Source organism: Eucyclogobius newberryi, unplaced genomic scaffold, assembly GCF_026437365.1.
Source record: "Eucyclogobius newberryi isolate DKJ021-1_F unplaced genomic scaffold, fEucNew1.0.hap1 SCAF_14, whole genome shotgun sequence".
Taxonomy (NCBI): Eukaryota; Metazoa; Chordata; class Actinopteri; order Gobiiformes; family Gobiidae; genus Eucyclogobius; species Eucyclogobius newberryi.
In genome coordinates this window covers 8,489,348-8,507,998 of record NW_027315768.1, presented here as the reverse complement: position 1 = coordinate 8,507,998, position 18,651 = coordinate 8,489,348, and the positions used below count along the sequence as shown (strand labels likewise).

The 18,651-nt window shown below is 40.5% G+C and overlaps 2 protein-coding genes across 2 annotated transcripts in view; both read left to right on the top strand.

The window, feature by feature from the left end:
• The window catches only part of LOC140359387 (complement C1q-like protein 2), a 249,498-nt gene that overhangs the window by 111,884 nt on the left and 118,963 nt on the right, over nt 1–18,651 (top strand). The gene's annotated exons all lie outside the window — the stretch shown is intronic.
• The window catches only part of LOC140359386 (contactin-associated protein-like 5), a 170,950-nt gene that overhangs the window by 111,732 nt on the left and 40,567 nt on the right, over nt 1–18,651 (top strand). Inside the window, exons 10-12 of the mRNA XM_072444287.1 lie at nt 2,274–2,380; nt 6,590–6,709; nt 16,780–16,980. Of these exons, the coding sequence (XP_072300388.1) occupies nt 2,274–2,380; nt 6,590–6,709; nt 16,780–16,980 (428 nt within the window). The remainder of the gene's footprint in view (nt 1–2,273; nt 2,381–6,589; nt 6,710–16,779; nt 16,981–18,651) is intronic.

Sequence of the window (18,651 nt, the reverse complement as noted above, 5' to 3'; positions counted from 1 at the left end):
AGACAAGCAGGTTAGACAAGACATTTTTAAACATGAAAAAATGTAAATTGAATTGTTTAATGCCGTTTATTTATTCTGGTTGTACTGAAATGCCACCTGAAAAGCATCTGGGTTTATTTAGTTTCCACAGCTTTGAAAAATTCTGTGTCAACAAAATGCAGGGCTGGATACCATGTGACCTGTGTGGTGTCCCATATTTGCTGTTCAAGTGCACATTTTAAACACGTCGGCCGTCGTTAAACATTTGAGAAAAGTCTGCTTAGCTAATTCAGGAATCCCATGCATTTCATGCAACGGGTTTGAAGAGATTGAATTCTTTTGGAGTTACAAGGTTTTATACAGAATAAAACAGCCTATTTTATTGTTTTCAGTAATTGCAGACTTTGCAATTTGCTAATTGTGACCGTTTGAATTGCAATTTTGATTTGATTGCGATACATCTTGCAGCGCTAGCACCCGGTTCATCTTATAATTACGGAGAGAACCTTGTACAACAACACTAAAAATGTGTAAAGAGAGAATGATCAAACAATGGCTTCTAGAGTTAGAACATTGTGTGGTTTATTCCCATGTACGCCATTTTTTCCAATATATTTTCAAATCTGTTTGCCAAGTTTGATTTTACCAACATTCGAAACAGCCTCCAGACTTTTCATTGCAGCGTTTTCCTACCATTTCTTCAAATGATTGCCCCCTTGACACAACCCTACCAACCCCTCGTCTCCGAGTTTGTCTAACCCGAAAAAAACAAAACAAAAACCTGAACAACTCTTAGCGGTGGATCACTCGGCTCGTGCGTCGATGAAGAACGCAGCTAGCTGCGAGAACTAATGTGAATTGCAGGACACTTGCACAGTCACCGAAAAAACCACTCGGTTGTGACAGCGTTCTTTTCATGTCAACAGCATGTTCTATCAGTTCTACGCAGGCGACAAATCAAAGCGCAGACGCAAAGTACTTTAGACGGAAAATACTAGCGATAATTAACGTGGCGCCCTAACCTTTTCAGACCTCTTCTTCGTTTTGTGTCTCGAAATATGAAATAAATGAAATAAATAAATGATTTGTGAGCGGCGCCATGGTGGTGTGATCAAAGCAAGCCGAGTTCAACACCAGCAGATTGACAAACAGCTAAAAGCGCCGTTTGAGTGACAGGAAATCCGAGCGCAGCCAGGAAACAGACAGGCTTCTTATGGGCTCGGCTTCAGATCTCCGTGAACGCCAACGAAATCCCTGCTTTGGGTTAGTGTTGCAATCATGTTTTATTTTCATTCAAACTTTCTTTTGATGAGTTCTGGGTTCTTATTCAAACTTTTTCAAATGGTGTTGGTAATCTCAGCTCATTTATAAGGTTGTTCCGTTATCGCAGACATAACAGGAGCTGCGTTTCGTTTTTCGTTTATGTGCTTGGATTCTCACAGTACGGCATAAAATGTATCCGTCTGCTATTAATCACATAGTTTTTTCTTCCCTTTTAGCCTGTCAAAGTTGTGTTTAGAGTGAAGCGATGACGTTCCCCATTCTCACAGATCCCTCGGACCTGCCCACTGCGACGTGCAGTACTTTGTCTGGTCCAGCAGCGTCATGGCGCAATTTTGGAACAAATGAAAGGGGAAAAAATCTTGAATGCCCAAATGAACTTCTAATTAAATGTTGAGACAGCGACAGTACCTCCTGAGAAAGCTCAGTAGCTTTGGGTTCAGTTCACGATTTACAGAATCTGTGTATTAATCCATAGTGCAGGTTGTGCTACCGTTACTTGTGACTGCATGGGACAATCACATGACCTGGAGAACAAAGAACATGCTCCTCTCTAGGCACCAAGATTGTGGGGGGATGTCAAAAACCTCTGAGCAGCTGTGCATGATTCACAGGCCTCTGTAGTAGTGCCTCCAAAAGTACATTAAAAAAGGATCCATTTATTGTGTCCATGGCAGGAGCTCTCAGGCCCAAATACATTGATCTAAAGTTGAGAGGGATGACAGTGGAAAACATTGTTGCATTGTTAATTTCAGTCCAATAGTTTTGAACAGCAGAACAGTCCTGCTCTGGTGTTACTGGCGTGTGGTCGAGTGTTCAGCCCCTGGTTTTTCATACTTTGCAATGTTTGGAAGCTGATGCTAACTCTACCATTGAAAAGGCTTTTAGAATGCAGGTGTTCTGTTTCAAAACGCTGGAATGGTCGATTAAGAACTGCAACACTGAGCTAAACAATGACCTTCACCGACGAAGACAACAAACCATTTAACCTACGTGTTTTCTTGTGGTTTCAGATGCCTCCCCAACCTGTGTGAGCACGGGGGCCGCTGTCTGCAGACGTGGAGCTCCTTCTCCTGCGACTGCTCGGGGACCGGCTACTCCGGCGCCACCTGCCACAACTGTAAGCATGCTGGCTTTACGCGGCATGTTCAGTATTTTAGATTCTCCACACGCGGGGGGCTGATTGCTGCGGACAGAGTGAGTCGGGGGGCATTTCGTAGACAGAGCTGGAGGAGTGTTTCAGAGCTCACGTGTGTGCTTTGTATGCTGCTGGTGTGTCTGGCACGGCGCACAGACACCGAGAAAAGCAACCACTCAAACACAGAGTCAGAAAACAGGAGCAATTTGTCCTTTTTTTGCAGTTTCTTGGCGCTTTGAACATGAAGATTTCCATATCTCATAAGACAGTAGTTATCTGGACTACATTGTAATAACTACATCTTTATTGGTCTTAATAAAGCATGCACAAAGACTCAATTCATGATGGACTAGTTTGTGAAGAATGATTCAGGCTTAGACACTACTTAATTAAGTGGTTTGGTCATTACATTTCGATCACAGCAAATTTGTATGTGAATTATTGCATTCTATTATTTACACAATTGCCGTTGTACACAATTATTTTCAACCAATTCCAATAACATTTCCATCCATTTTCTACCGCTTGTTCCCTTTCGGGGGTCACGAGTGACTGGAGCCTATCCCAGTGACTTCGGGCCTTAGGCGGGGTACACCCTGGACAGTGGCCAACTTGTCGCAGGGTCCAATAACATTTAAGTCATAAAAATCAAATAAACATTTTTTTGGGGGCTGGTCTCTAAAAGTACAAAAGTATAAATGTGTACATTTCTGACAAAACCATCAAGAAACCACTTTTGCTCTTAATGTTCCACAATGTTTCAGTTATAAAATACATGATTTGTAGAATATTGTATACAATTCCCCAAGTTCTCATCATTCCTTTTACCACAATAAGGTTGTAGGATATTAAGGAATAGTTCCTAAGCCTGAATCATCCCTAATAAACTATGTTTTCATTATTAATTAAGTCTTTGGTCTTTGGTTTATTAAGACCAAAGACACCAGATATCGCAGTGCAAATGTTGTTTATACCACTTAATATTAACTACACAATTATAAGCAGTAATAAAAAATGTTTAAAAAATGAACAAATACTTAATTAAGGGGTTAGAAGTTACAGTATTAATAAAGTAACAATTAGTTCCTGATAAATTATCCTAATAAATCTTTGTTACTATTTTTTAAGGCTATTAAAAGTGTTTCCAGGTTGTCAAAAAAAACAAAAAAAATCAATATTCAGATACTAAAACTAGAAGCAAAACTAAATAGTATAAGAAAGATAGAAATAATGAGCGCAGTGTACTTAAATGTCCAAAAAAACAGTAAGATTAAAACAGGTGCTCAAAGAGAAGTTGCACAAAACTAAATAGTGTTTGAAAAAATATTAAGACTGAAAAAGAAAATGTTATTTCTATGGGGGTTTTCACAGATAAAAACCACAAAGTGCTTTACAGAGAGTGGTTTCACCAAATTACAGCAACAATAAGTAAATAAAATAAAATAAGCCTAAGTTTTAGGTTTATACCGCCCTCATACGGGCGGTATAATATATCATAATCTTTAGCAGAAACCATAAATAATCCTCAGTTTTTTCCTGTGCTATTTTAGTTGCATTTTAGAACCATCTTTTATACAAATCTTGATTAATGAAGCAATTTACAGCTGAATGACGTTTTTGTTTGTTGGCATATGAAGGAGCAGAGGCAGAGGTGAGGCCGCCGCTTGTAGCTAATTACAATCACATCGCTTGAATTGAACTCGATTCTGAATACTTGTTTAAAGAAGAGCAATTACCCCACAAATCTACACTTAATGACAGCATTTGTAACTTTCCACCCCTGGCAAAAGTAATTGTCATGTTGTACAAATGTCTTTATTATTAAGGTTTGCAAGATTCAGAGATTTGTTTTTCAGTCAACTTCAAATTACCCTACAACGTTTGTGTTTTTCTGTTAGCATCCACAGGGGAGAAGCAATGTCAGCAATTCACTCATTTCAGAACTGGCGAACACATTGAACTATGATACAAACCTTTTAAATCATCCATGTTGCCAGGGTTTATTCTCTTTTCCAAATCCAAACTTTACTCCAAAAGCATACAAACTTTCTTTAAAGAGCCTCCCCGCAGCTCGGCCTTCGGTTGCCGGGGGTCAAGTTGTTACTGCAGTTTGTTTTGAGACTCTTTTACTTTTTGATTGTAGAAAAAAAAAACTGTAATTGTATTGGCGAAGGTTTTGTGGCAAATGGATCATATGAAAATGGACTCAGAGACATTTTGAATCGACGTAAGCTTCAAGGCACGGGACTAAAACAGCTCGAATCACAGACATGAGCCTTCGCATGGGGTTAGATTCACCCAGGGACCTCTGAGTTTGCTGAAATACAGTCGGTAAAATAAAGGGAACATTCTTTACGGACAGCACAGGACTAGAAACACAGGCGATGTTCGTAATTATTACAATTTACCTGCGGTCCTGAGCTAAAGCTAATCCCGTCCAGATAGGGCTTAGCTTGTATTTTGCGCTTGGCGGATTAATTCACTGTAATTCCAATGTATGCTGTGTGGAATTAAATAACCCAGAAAAACTCAAATTAAAGCAGAGGAAGGTCATAAAAGAGAACATTTGCGATTAGGATATAAATTGACTGTATAATTGACTCAAACGCTCCACTCTTCAGCTTTTCTCAATCATTATCAGTGTTTTTTGCGTCAGCAGAGCGTGCACAGTCGGTGTCAATGCGTATCAAGGTGTAAATGTTCATGATTAGCTCCAATCTCTTTGCAACTGTGAGGAAAAAGGATTATGTATCGCGACAAAAGCAAATGACGAGATACCATCCCCGATATGATAAGGCCCAGCCCCCATACTCTAAATAAGGAAAGACCCTAACACCTAACCCAGACCGTGAGCCAGACGTAGACCTGTACTCGTGTGATAAAGGTGACAAGACGCTTTGAGAGCCACGGACTGCGCTCAAAGTCATTTCCGTAACTTCTTTACGATGGGCGCTCTGTGATTTCGGCTTCTCCGCACACACAGTTACATTTCCGCTTTACACTTCAACAACCCAGCTCTCGACACAAGCTTCCTCCAGCGCCACGACTACAACAAGACGGGCGCACAAAATACTCCTTTGTACAAGATCTGAGCGACAAAGGAGTTCTGTTCATGTCGGGGTTCAAGGGGAGCGCGCTGGAAGAAAAGCTGTGTACGGAAAAGCTGGTTGACGGAGAGAAAGTGCAGTAGACCTATATTCAGCGCTCGGTTTGAAATCGATAGTTCCGGGAACACATGTGGACTGGGTGAATAGGCAGGGGGACCGGGCCAAAACAGTTACAGGAACTAAAGAAAATACTGTTATAGGGGTATTTTCAACTGACATTTTATTTCTTAAAACTTAAAATAAACACCAGTTAGACAATTGCATACAATTCTCCAACAGATTATGTTTTAAAACAAGAAAAGTACCTTGTTCATCACCACAGGACCGCCGGGCAGCACTCTGCAGCTGATTAAATTGTGATGATTTTGCAGCTATAGCAGATTTACGGTAAACTGAAGAAGTGCTAAAAGTGGCTGATCTGAGGCCTTTTGAGCATGCTTTACTGTATAAGACAATTACAGTTTCCGGATCTGTAGCAGCTGAAAATGGAGAGAAACTGCAAACGCTGGATAGAATGACGCCCGTCAGTGTCTGTAAAGTTGCAGGATTTCAGTCAGGATCTTGTGGCTCATTTCAGGGATTCAGTATGTTAGGAAATGAAAGTTGAGTTGTCAAATTTGGGTTTTAAAGGGTACATATTATGCAAAATCTACTTTTTAGCTATTTAGCTTTATTCACACTTGTTTCATTAATCCTGTTGAAAAGGTCTTACAAAAAATGTCCATAAATCATCACCAGACTCGTTCTCAAATCACAACAGTGTGCTTGCATTACATTAGCACAAGCTAATTTTTGTTTGTTTCCCATGGTAATGGCCTGGCTAGCGCAGTGTTAACATAAGTACTTCTTGTCTAATTCTATATCTATGGGTTTTTCACTAAGTGAGTCTGAGAGTATTATAAGATTAGGCAGTGAACAGTGTAGTGGATGTTAAAGACGTGTGTTTATAATGCTAATTCTACTGTTGAGGCATCTTTTGTCTATATGTTTACCTGAATGTGTGTTCATGAGTTGACTAGAAGACTCATAGATCTGTCTTAATGTAAATACAATTGTATATAAATCATTCCTTGTCTGGTTCCAGCCATCTACGAGCCTTCGTGTGAGGCCTACAAACTGATAGGCAGCTCTTCTGGAATCTACTCCATTGACCCTGACGGCAGCGGACCCCTGGGGCCCACACAAGTCTACTGCAACATGACAGGTAAGAGAGCGCGAGAACACCCCCTACTGCCCCCTACTGCCCACACAGCACAAAACACTGCTTCAGAAAATCACATTTGTTTACTTGTATGTTGGGTTTATTCCACAATTTCAAAGTTTAGTTTCCCCAGTTCTCAAAAATGACAGAAAGAGCTAGTTAGTTGACTTAGTCTTATTTCTAGTTCACAATTAACATGTTTTATATTTGCTTCACTTTTTACTTGTCAACTTTAGCACAACAATGCTTACGTGAGTGCTTGATTAGGAAGAATGTCAAACTAAAACATGACAACTTGGAACATTTTTAGTCTGAAAATGTTTTCATTTTAAGATCTACATTTCTGTCAGTATAATAAAATACAGAATCATTGCAATATTGCCACTTCTCTGTACTATTTAGCAATGCTCTGTCATGCTAAAAGCTAGAAATGCTAAAGATAATTTAGCAATGTTGCAAAACTGCAGTTTTTGTAACCAAAACAAAAGTGTGTAAGGGTCGAGTGTGTCAAGTGTAACAACGAAAAATAAATGGACAGTTAAGTGTAGTTTCAGACTGCATTAGGCGGTGTATAGATCCACAACACAGTCTATGTCCTGGGAGAAATCATTAGAGCGGACTACACACACACACACACACACACACACACACACTCTCTGGCCGGTGACTTGTGACTGAGCTGACACACTGCCGACAACACTGGGTTTAGCGCGTGGAAATATGAGTTCTAACTACAAAAAATTCTGAGCAGATTCTCTTATTTGCACAGTAAGGTGGACAATATGTGCAGTTATGCCTTAAAAGACACACATTATCCAAAATTTGACCATGTTATTACATCGTTACCATGTCAAAAACTTACCTTTATGTGTTTAGGGTCAGCCACACTTTTCATTCATCCTGATAACTTCTCTGCTCCTTCTCTGAGCCTCACAAACACTCACTTTCAAATTCCCCAGATGTGTGATATTGTGGATATTGATCAAATTATTGTCATGTCTGTGTCCTATTTATCATGAGTCACGACGATCTTGCTGCATATGGGTCACAATGAACTATTCTGTGTATTTTAACTATTCTGTGTATTTTCTGATCATCTGTGGACTAGTCTAAACAATCTTAGAGCGGACGTCATAGCGAAGGTCAGGCCATTTTTATCAGACCCAAGCAACAGCTATATAAAACACAGCTAATTCTTGTGACGGGTCGAATCTCAGCTGCAAGACGAACAACATGCTGCTGTTTTGCCTGTTTTTCCCTGTTTTCATCAAATAAAGAACTTGAGAACGATCTTCGCCTCTCGCAGTCTGTATAGACTAAACTTCGACAGAATTGGTGGAGGATGCGGGTCTCTCATCGTGCTTGGAATGGAAACATCTGAATTTTGCTCTAAACAATTCTCTTCTGGATGTCGGCTGACGACGCATAGCGTCCAGTAAATGTTCAGCTGGGAATGATGGGAGAACAAGGACACCGAGCCGAGAGAGAGACAAGAGGAGACGAGAGAGAGACAAGAGGAGTCAATTGCCAGTTTATTTTTGACTCACAATTGTGACTGGGACATTCAACAAAAGTAAGGCAGAAACCTCTTGTATTTATTACGAAAATCTGCACATTGAAAATGCTAAATTGGTGAAGTTTGCCAAAACTTGATCTAAATTTTCCACATTGCATACAAGTATGAATTTAGTGAATGTTAGCTCATTAGTTTAGACAATCAGTTGGACTGATTTAAAAGGGAGTTGGACTCCGGAAAAAATAAATAAAAATAAAATAAAACGTGGAACTAAGAAAGCTACTACTTGGCTTAAAGCCAAGTACTGACAAGATTAACTACCCTCTGTGGCTAGGTGAAATTTGTATTTATTTAATTCATTTTATTTTTTCAAGTTTGTATTCTATTTACATTTTTAAATTTCAATTTTAATCTTAAATCTTTAATTTTAAATTTCAATTTCAAAAATATTTTTTTTTCCCTAAACTTATTTTATTAGGCCCGAGCGCCACAAGCTGGCGAGAAGCCTATTAATCTCGTAAGGCCGTGCGAAGCACGCCTGCGAAAGTGCGCACGTAGTGCGCACGAAATCGAGCGCGAAGCGCTCGCCCACTTCCAAACACTCACTAACGCACTCCTTCACTCATGCACGCCCCGTGCATACTAATTAGTAGTAGGAAAATGGAACATTACCGTTGTAAACGGGCGAAGCCCGTGCAAAAGTGCGCACTCCCCTTATAAAGCACTCATTTGCGCTAAGTAGCTCACGAATACATTCCCCATATCTTGCATGTTCCGTGCATATAAGCATGTAATGCAAAAATTGAACATTATTACTGTATAGAGGGCCAAAAACACAAAGTGGGCGGAGCCCACTCAAAATTAACGAAAGTACCCGTCAGTGACCAGGGACCCACACCATGAGGTAGGAAAGCGCGAGCGCTTTCCGAAAATGTATAGTTTATGATATTTGAAAAATGGGAAACATTGTTTTCGCATCGGAATATTATTCTTTCTTCTTCTTCTTCTTCTTCTTCTCCGGACCAACCCCCCTATTTTTCACCCAGTGAACATTGACGAAAAGTCACAAAAATTTGCACACCTAAAAATCGTGCCTCTCTACATTCTGGCTATTTCCCTTTTCTAAAATAAACCAAATGTACCAAAAATGCATTGAGAGAAAGGAAATGACCCACAAAAAATCTGATTGTAGAATCATGAAATTTGGCGCAGAGGTAGATGGTGACAAGAGAAGTAAAAAATATTATTACAGCAACGCCGTCCGCCCAACCAAATGTCGGCCATATTGCTTCAAAAATGGCTAAACATGACTCAGGAGTTTTTCCAAACGTCGTACTTTTACGAACTCCTCCCAGGGCGTTGGCCCTAAAAAGCTGAAATTTGGTGAAAATGCAACTGAGGAGTGGGACATCAAAAGTCATTCAAATTACATTGATACCTCTCACGGTCTCTGAGCGGCGAAGCCGCAAACTGTAGCTAGAATTTCAGAAATCTCCCAAATTTAACATTTCTGCCGTTTGCGCAGATAAAGTCCGAATTGCGTCAAATTAGAATCAGTTGTTAAACTCTTTGCCCTAAACCTACTTGAAGTGAAATAAATTAATTTGGCGCCACAGCGCCCCCTACAGATTTTATATGGAGGTTAAATGTTTAGTTTTGCGAAATTATATGAAATTTGACACAAAACTCAATTTTAGCATCCCCATCAAATGGGGAAATCACCAGAACATGTTTACACTTTATACTTTCACCAACTCCTCCCAGGGCGTTAGCCCTATTAACCTGAAATTTGGTGAGACTCATCTTCAGGGGTGGACCATCAAAAGGTATCCACATTTTTATTCAAAAAGTCACGGTCACTGCGCGGCAAAGCCGCACATTTTGCCAAGAATTTAAAATAGAATTGCTTTTTGATGGTAAAACAAAGGGGAGAAGATGTGACAGCGTCACAGATTCAGCAGTAGGCGTAATAAAAGGACCATTGGGGCGCGTTAGCGCCCCCTCCTCTTGCGGCGTGGCGGCGGCGGCGTGGCGAGGGCCGATCATTGCCGCTTGCGGCTTTAATTTCATTATTATTGTTATAATTATTGTTCAAATTATTTATTTGTTTTGTTTGTTTTTGAAATACCACTGACTGCCACACTTTTTTATTATCAAATAATAATAATAATAATAAAAATTTAAAATTAAGATATATATAAATTAAATAAAATGGACCTTATTCCAGTCAAAATAAATACATTTTTGAAGGATCTCGAAAACACAATCCGTGCAAATGAACAAATCCCAAAGGAAGCAAAAAAGCAAACTACACAAATGAAGAACCTCTTCCAAAAATATGCAGAGAAAAGATTGATTAATCACGGTGATGAAGCTGTGGCTCCTCTCACAGAACAACAATGGAATTGTATTCATGAATATCATCAATCTAAGGTCCTGCATTACAAAACACATCAGATTTGGACAGTGAAAGGAAAAACTGTTGACAAAAAGAAACTGAAAGAACATGAAGAAAAATTATCCTTTTCAGTGAAACTACATAAAATGGCAAAAGACATTTTAATCAGAAAAGAGAGACTATTTCTGGCCAACATTCAAGTGAAACCAGAAGAGCATCAAACAATCAGAAAAAAACAAAATTAAACAGAAAAACAGAGCCGATAAGCGCATCCCTTTTGGAGTGAATAACAAAAACAAAGATGAAGACTCTAGAACAGATGAGGAGAGCGAGCAGACTGGGGTACAAGATCGACGTCACAGCTATAGCGCCCCCCCACCTCTGGCCAAAGGAGAACTGCAGTGCCCCTCCACTGAAAACAAACATCATAGTGCATATGCACAACTGGCGAAAGAACTGAAGAAAATTATGACAGACACGGAACAAGAAAAACCAGCTCCCCACACTTCTACTCCAGCGGCTCCTCCCCTGCAGTGCTCATCCATGGATTCATCTCTGATAAGAGATACAACCAGAACCATACCACAGCTGCCATCGAAATATGCTGTAGTCTCGGGTACTCTGACTATGGTCCCGTCAGAACCCACTCAAAAACAAAGACAGATGCAGGATTTGAAGGAAGATGATGAATTTTCTAGCAATGAAGAGGCTCCTCCACTCATTGCACCTCTCCAAATGACTGCAAGTAACCAAGAAGTGTACCAACCATTCGCACTGAAAGATCTTGAAGGGCTGATGTTAAAACTGCCCGAACTGACACAAGGTGCGCCGGCCTTCCTCAGAGCGTTGACCACGAATACTGCAGGAGAAACACTTTGCTGGGGAGATGTGTCTGCAATTCTTATAAGAGCCACAGATGAGAATACGGCGGCCAGGATCCGTTCTGAAGTATCCAAACAGATTCATGCTCCAGTTAGAGCATCCACATCATTTGCCACTATAAAGCCTCAGTTAACTCAGGTACTTAAAGGAATGTATCCCACCTGTCTTCCTGACGCACTGTTGGCTCTGGAAATGAAAAATGATGAAGACTACTTTACATATAAGCAAAGAGCTAAAGCACAGTTCCATGATGCAACTGGAGAGCCCATACAACCTGGTACTGGCAACACTCTCATGTTCTTTTCGACTCTGGTGAAAGGACTACCTAAATGTGTCCAGGATCATTTGGCTGATGTTGTTGGTCTTTACTCAAAGACAGAAAAAGAGTTTGATGCCAACTGCCAACATCTCGTTGCTAGGTACCTGAAGGAAAAAAAAGGACGGAATGAGGATATGGAAAAAATGAAAATGGCAAAGATCAAATTACAACTCAAAAAGCTCCAAGAAGAGGTGAATGATAAAAAGAAGGAAAATAAGTCCGCCAAGGTAATGACTGCGGCAACAGAAGATAATCCAGTGTCAGACAGTGCCCAACAGATTGCTATGGCGGTTAAAATGGTCCTGGGACAAGTACAACCCACTATGACACAACCACAGGCAGTCCCATCCGCCACAGGACCAAAGAACAACACACCTGCTTCAGAAATCATCTACAATCAAGGACGTGAACGTAACACATTCTCTCGTGGAAGAGGACGTGGGGCAGGAGCAGGAAGAGGACAAAACAGGTTCAGTGTGACTCCTGATCAGTGCTTAAACTGTTTTGAAAGTGGACATTGGGTTCGAGACTGCCCCATAGGGCAAACACAAAGAGGTCAACACCAAATGGCCCCAAACCAACCTGGCCAATTTCAAAGACCTCAAATGATGAATATGAGCCCACCCATGTCAAGCCAGAATCATCTAAGATAAGATAAGATAAGATAAGATATTCCTTTATTGTCCCACATGGGGAAATTTCATTGGTGCAACGCAGGTAGATACAGAGGCAGATACAGAAGAACAGATCACTTATAGGAAGTCTGAAAAACACTTTCAGTAGAAGACCACCTATAAATAAATAAAAACTCCCATAGACAAATAAATAAATAAATACCATTGCATGTGATCCCGGCGGTAATTGCACATGAATATGTGTCACGACAGCACATAGATTGCACATGAATTTCACAGTAATTGCACATAAGACAGAATTGCACATCAGTATTAGGTTAGGTCAGTATTGCGACGGGATAACGTGACGATCTCCGGGTAAGACGACTGTTCTCCGCAGTTTCATCAGTTCCTCCTTTGTGGAAACGCGGTACGGCGCCGGGCGGGGGGCGGGGCCGGAGCCGGGGGGCGGGGCCGGAGCCGGGGGACTCAGAGCCAAGACACATCGCAACGACACGACGAAAACACTCAATCCAGCCGAATAAAGTCAAAACAAGTTAATTTAAGGCGATTCCAGTGCGTGTCCCGATCGTTCGTGAAGTTCCTCTTTCATATAAACGTGTATATAAACGTGTACCGACGACACGCCGTACTTTAGCGCGGCCGGAGGGCAGGGGGGGGCTGGTGGGCTCGCTCGGAGCTAGCTCACGTCACAACAACACAACGAACGCAACGAAAAACGCTCAAATCCAGCCGAAAAAAGTCAAAAACAGTTGAATTAAAAAACTATTCCAGCGCGTGTCCCTATCGTACAGTAAAATAGAAAAAATATACTAACTATATTTACAAAATATAGGAGATAAAGCACAATAAGTGTGAGAAAGAAGAGAGAGCGTTTACACCGGGCTGCCAGCTGTACCAGCGCCTTATGACGTAATCTACCACCACCCTGTGGTCTCCCTGGTTATACCACATCTTTGGGCCTTGGGCTGGCACTGTTTCTGTTTTTCACCATTATTGTTATTGCCTGTGTATTGATTATGATTGGATGCTATGCTGTCTTAGATCACTTATAGAACGCTTGATTGCATCTGCTCTTACTAGACAACCTGCTTATCTTTTGACCCTGATTACACACGCTATTACTCTGCCAAACACGAATCTAACTCTGATAGTGACAAGACTCCTAGACTTTTTCCAGAATCTGATTACTACATCCCACCATGTGTTTACACTAACTGGGGATGCTCCTTGTCTCACACCGTTTTATGTCCATGATGGGTTATGTTTAATAAATGTTTTCTTTTATTGAGTTGCGATATTATACAATGATTTAATATGATTTTTAAACAATTAGTATGTTTTTGGGGGGTTTACGTTCTATTATTTTTTGAGGTTGCGTCTGGTGCCTCTTTAGTGTGATCACATGTGGATGTGATCAAAAGGGGGAATTGTGGATATTAATCAAATTATTGTCACGTCTGTGTCCTATTTATCATGAGTCACGACGATCTTGCTGCATATGGGTCACAATGAACTATTCTGTGTATTTCAACTATTCTGTGTATTTTCTGATTATCTGTGGACTAATCTAAACAATCTTAAAGCGGACGTCATAGCGAAGGTCAGGCCATTTTTATCAGACCCAAGCAACAGCTTTATAAAACACAGCTAAATCTTGTGAAGAGTCGAATCTCAGCTGCAAGACGAACAACATGCTGCTGTTTTGCCTGTTTTTCCATGTTTTCATCAAATAAAGACTTTGAGAACGATCTTCGCCTCTCGCTGTCTGTATAGACTAAACTTCGACAATGTCATAGGGAGAAATACCTCCTGTACCGATTTTAGTCCACAAACCAGCGCCAGACGTATTCTGAGCTTTTCTACTTTAGATCACGTTCGACATGTTTACGTTAGCAAGCCAGCTATTATTTCTCCATGATAATTCCCTCTGCTGCCAGTAGATGGAGTTCTGGCACAAAATCCTTACGAGGGAACACCTGACCTACAGAAATTCATGTGTGGTTTTAAATATGTATATTACTTTAAGTTCTAAAACACTACTCGAGAGCACGTTTTAATGTCAGTAACAATACAAAGAATGCGTAATATGTGTCCTTTAAAACCCACTTAATTTCTTTATTCAAAATGTGAAACTGAGCTGTGTGTGTAATCACCCTTTAGTTTGAATTTCTTCATCTTATTATTCATACATTACATAGTAGTGTCTGTTATTATTATGCCAAAATAGAGTTGAATGTATTTTATGCTACAAGGCCTTCTGCTTTATCCTCTGAAAGTGTGTTCATATTGAGAATTGTCAACATTGTGAGAAATAATTGAACAGCGCCTCGGCTTGTGTCCTGTCCCTCTAATCCCATCATTCTGCCCCATCAGGATGACCTCAATTAAACCAGTCATTACATGTAAATAACAAGCCCAAGGAGGATTTTCTCTAAGCCTTTAAAAATGAATCATACGCGTTATAATAAGTGTCTCTGAGAAGGAGTGACAGCGTCTAATCAGGCTGGGATAAATAAACATCTACAGTTTATGTGGGAATATGGACATTTGAAACAGGATGTATTATGGTTTGTTGAGATTTTAACTTTTTGGTCCGTCATAGTGGAAATTAGTCTTTGGTTCACCATCACATGACACAAACAACAAGTCCATCAAGCTTTACAATAAATAAAAATGATAAAAGGTCTGCTGCATTCAAAGGTTAGAATGAGATGCATCACTGAGTGCGTTTGGCACAAATGAGGCTTCTTTGTTGCTAAGGGCATGCTGTGCCGTTGCCCTGACGGCGTCACACAGTCGATGTTCAGCATCTCTGCTGATGGACCTGGCTGACTCTGACAATTATCTGCATTCTTCTGTTCAATTTGTTCAACTGTTCCTTCTACTGTAAACCAGATGGAACAGAATAGGATAATCTGTACATTGACAGTATAACATGGACAACACACGCTGAGAGGATTACATTTTAATCAGCTTAATTAAACAACATGGATTCATTTAATACATGTGAATAACATGCATTACACTAATCACGTTGTTTACATGTAGAGCCAATTTAAGCAAAATGCTAAGCAGAAACATGCTAATTGAGTGCTATTTTCCACAGCCTTAATAAGCATGTATTGTACAGGTAAACATGTTATTGTTGCTTCAGTGTTATAATTAGTCATGGGGAGGTGGTGCTCCACTGATGCATGATACTTGTACTTGTACTTGTACTTGTACTTGTACTTGTACTTGTACTTGTACTTGTACTTGTACTTGTACTTGTACTTGTTGATTAGAGGGAAAGGGTTGGACAGCTGCTTGATCCAAGCTTGATTTTCTTCTGGTTTTTCTCATGATATTTGTCCATCTGGACTGGCTCGCGCGGTTTGGTTTGAGTTCTGCTGTCACCAATCATAGTGCAGCAAGTCAAAAGGACAGACCTAACAAACATGGCGACGCCGACAAATGTACTTTTGCCTATTTTAGCAGATGGATACACTATTTTGTTTTTTTACATTCACATATTCCTCATGACGTTACTTCTTGTTCCAACTGCTTTTGTCGAGAGCCTGTCCAGATTGATATTGTGTAGAACTCAATTCAGAGTGAGACAATTTGATACATACTTTATACTGTTTATTCATGTTTTTCATTGGGTTTTTAATCAATCAATCAAACTTTAAAAAGATGTACCACATTGTTCTTTTCAGTCAATTAAAAACAATTCCTCATGCCCCACGCACACAACCCACAGTCAAGTCACATGTACAGTCTTACACACATACACACATACACAGGCTGAGTACAGATGAACCAGTTGAGAAAACACCGACAGGGAAGCTGTTTTACTTAGACACATTTGAGTAATCATAAATATTTACCCCAGAGGACTAAACTCTCATCCCTCCTTGTGATTTCACCTGGTGGTAATGCATGAAAAAATAGATGTATACCATCACCAGATTAGTTTGGATAATTTTTGTCAGTGCTCAAATTGCCTCAAAGTCACTGAGGAGCATTTTGTTTGGAATGAGAATAGTTTCCTTTACATGGCCAGTAAAAATCCAAGTACAATAATCAGGTTATTATTTAATCATCAAAAAGCTCCCCATTAGCCGAGTGGTTTATGCAGCAGTTTAATCCAGTACAATAAAAGGACCAAGTACAATAAAATTACCCTAATAACATTTACCATTTTCTCTATCATCTTTCGGTTCTTTTTTCCTTGTCACTTTAGCTCGCTGAATCAGTGTCTCAATTAGATTACATTTCACTAATCCGACAACTCCAGAAATCACACAATAAGATTTTGATTGTTTTGTGTGTTTCCAGAGGAGCGAGTGTGGACCGTGGTCAGTCACAACAGCACAGAGGCAGTGAGGGTCCAGGGCTCCTCTGTGCTCCAGCCGCACGTCATGGACCTCAACTACAGCGCCTCCTCCGACCAGCTGAGGGCGATAGTGGCCGGCTCGGAGCACTGCCAACAGGAAGTGGTCTACAGTTGCAGAAAGTCCCGCCTCTTCAACACCAAAGGTCACTGTCAGCCCATTATCCATTCATCTGATGGTTCATTGGTACAAGTTTTCTTTTATCGGATGGGTGCAGGTTGAGTAATCTGAAATGGAATGTGAAGTAGTAGTTAAAGGCACTGTACCTGATTTTCTTACTTTCTCACATAATTAATACAGTCGAGCATCCTAAATTTTCATATTGATGAGTTTTTAAGCATTTTTCACATCTTTTAGAGCCCAGAGCAGAGTTTATCATCATATCATAAAAAGCTAACAGACAACGTTCAGTGGTCTCATTTTGACCCTAAAAACTGCTTTTACAATAGGCCTATATCCATACTGGGGAAAAACAGACTTTACTTTCGTACATGAAAGCAGCCCATTTAAACTATTTGAATTAAAACAACAACTCTTGCTGTCAGCTCTATAAAATGCGGTTGTAATGAGAGACTTCGATTATTGGTGATATCAAAATTCAGACTTTCCGAGATAAAACACATTAATCCAATCAAGTTGGACTTGTCATCTCCCAAAGCCACACACCCGAGGACCACATGAACGCAGCATTTGTTCCATGATACTGGATAGTCTGCGGTCACATGGGTGCTTTTGGGCTAGCACTGCGGCCACGCCCCTTTTTGGGTGAATATTTTTATTCAATACTGATATCGGATCAAGGTTGAACTAAGAAAAAAATGCGTTCCTTTTGTTAAAATGACCCGCACAGTGGCCGGAGGTATCGTATCCCGACATCTACAACTATCTAATTCAATCTCTAGGTAATTAGTTTGACACCGTTGACCTTATTCACCCAGCCCACTTTTTCCTCTTTTCCCACATGACCCGACAGTTTGTAATCGCACTCCAGTCCAGTGGGAATTCCGTTGGTTTAAATGGAGGGGAAAAGTCTCACCACTACTTTATATGCTATAAATTAGATTGAATTGCGTATAATATCCAATGTTCAACAAGTCAATAATGCACCGACAACCTGGGCGTCCCAGAAGCGGCTTTTTAGTCTCTGTAGAACTTATTTTCTCTGGAGGTCAGCAGCCCTGTGATCACTAACACAACCAGAAGAAGGATTACATCGTATGTCGACGCTTGGATGGGCTTCTGGAGTAAGGTGAATACACCTCCATCCCTCGGGATTGAATTGAGATATTCACCAACTTCTCAGTCGATGGCTGCCAGTATCAATATTTTCTTGCATTTTGGAGCAAAACGATAAAATTTTAACAATGCATCAAAAGGGGGTGGGAACAGGAATTGATATAACCCATGTGCTTTATTAACTAGGACAGCTTTTAGCGTGAACTGGGGATGAGAGACAGGCAAAGACATGCAGTACATTGTCGGAGCCGGGAGTCAAACTCACCACCCTGTGGCCGGCTACACTTGGAGCCTGACATGTGTGCTGCACCTTAACCACTCGACCACCAGGCAGCACTGGAACTCTTCCAAAGTTTCATTCCAGAACATTCCAGAACTTACCTTCACTGCTCCTGTTGTACGCCACAAGCACAATGACTCTTTGTGCTTCTGTTTCACATTAACACACAACACTCCAACAATCTGCCCTCCACAACCTCCACAATCATCATAAAACATTCATAAATCCTACTTTGCTCTGGTCCCTCGATGTAGCGCGAGCACACACAAGCATGTGATTATCGCAGCGACATTGTATGTG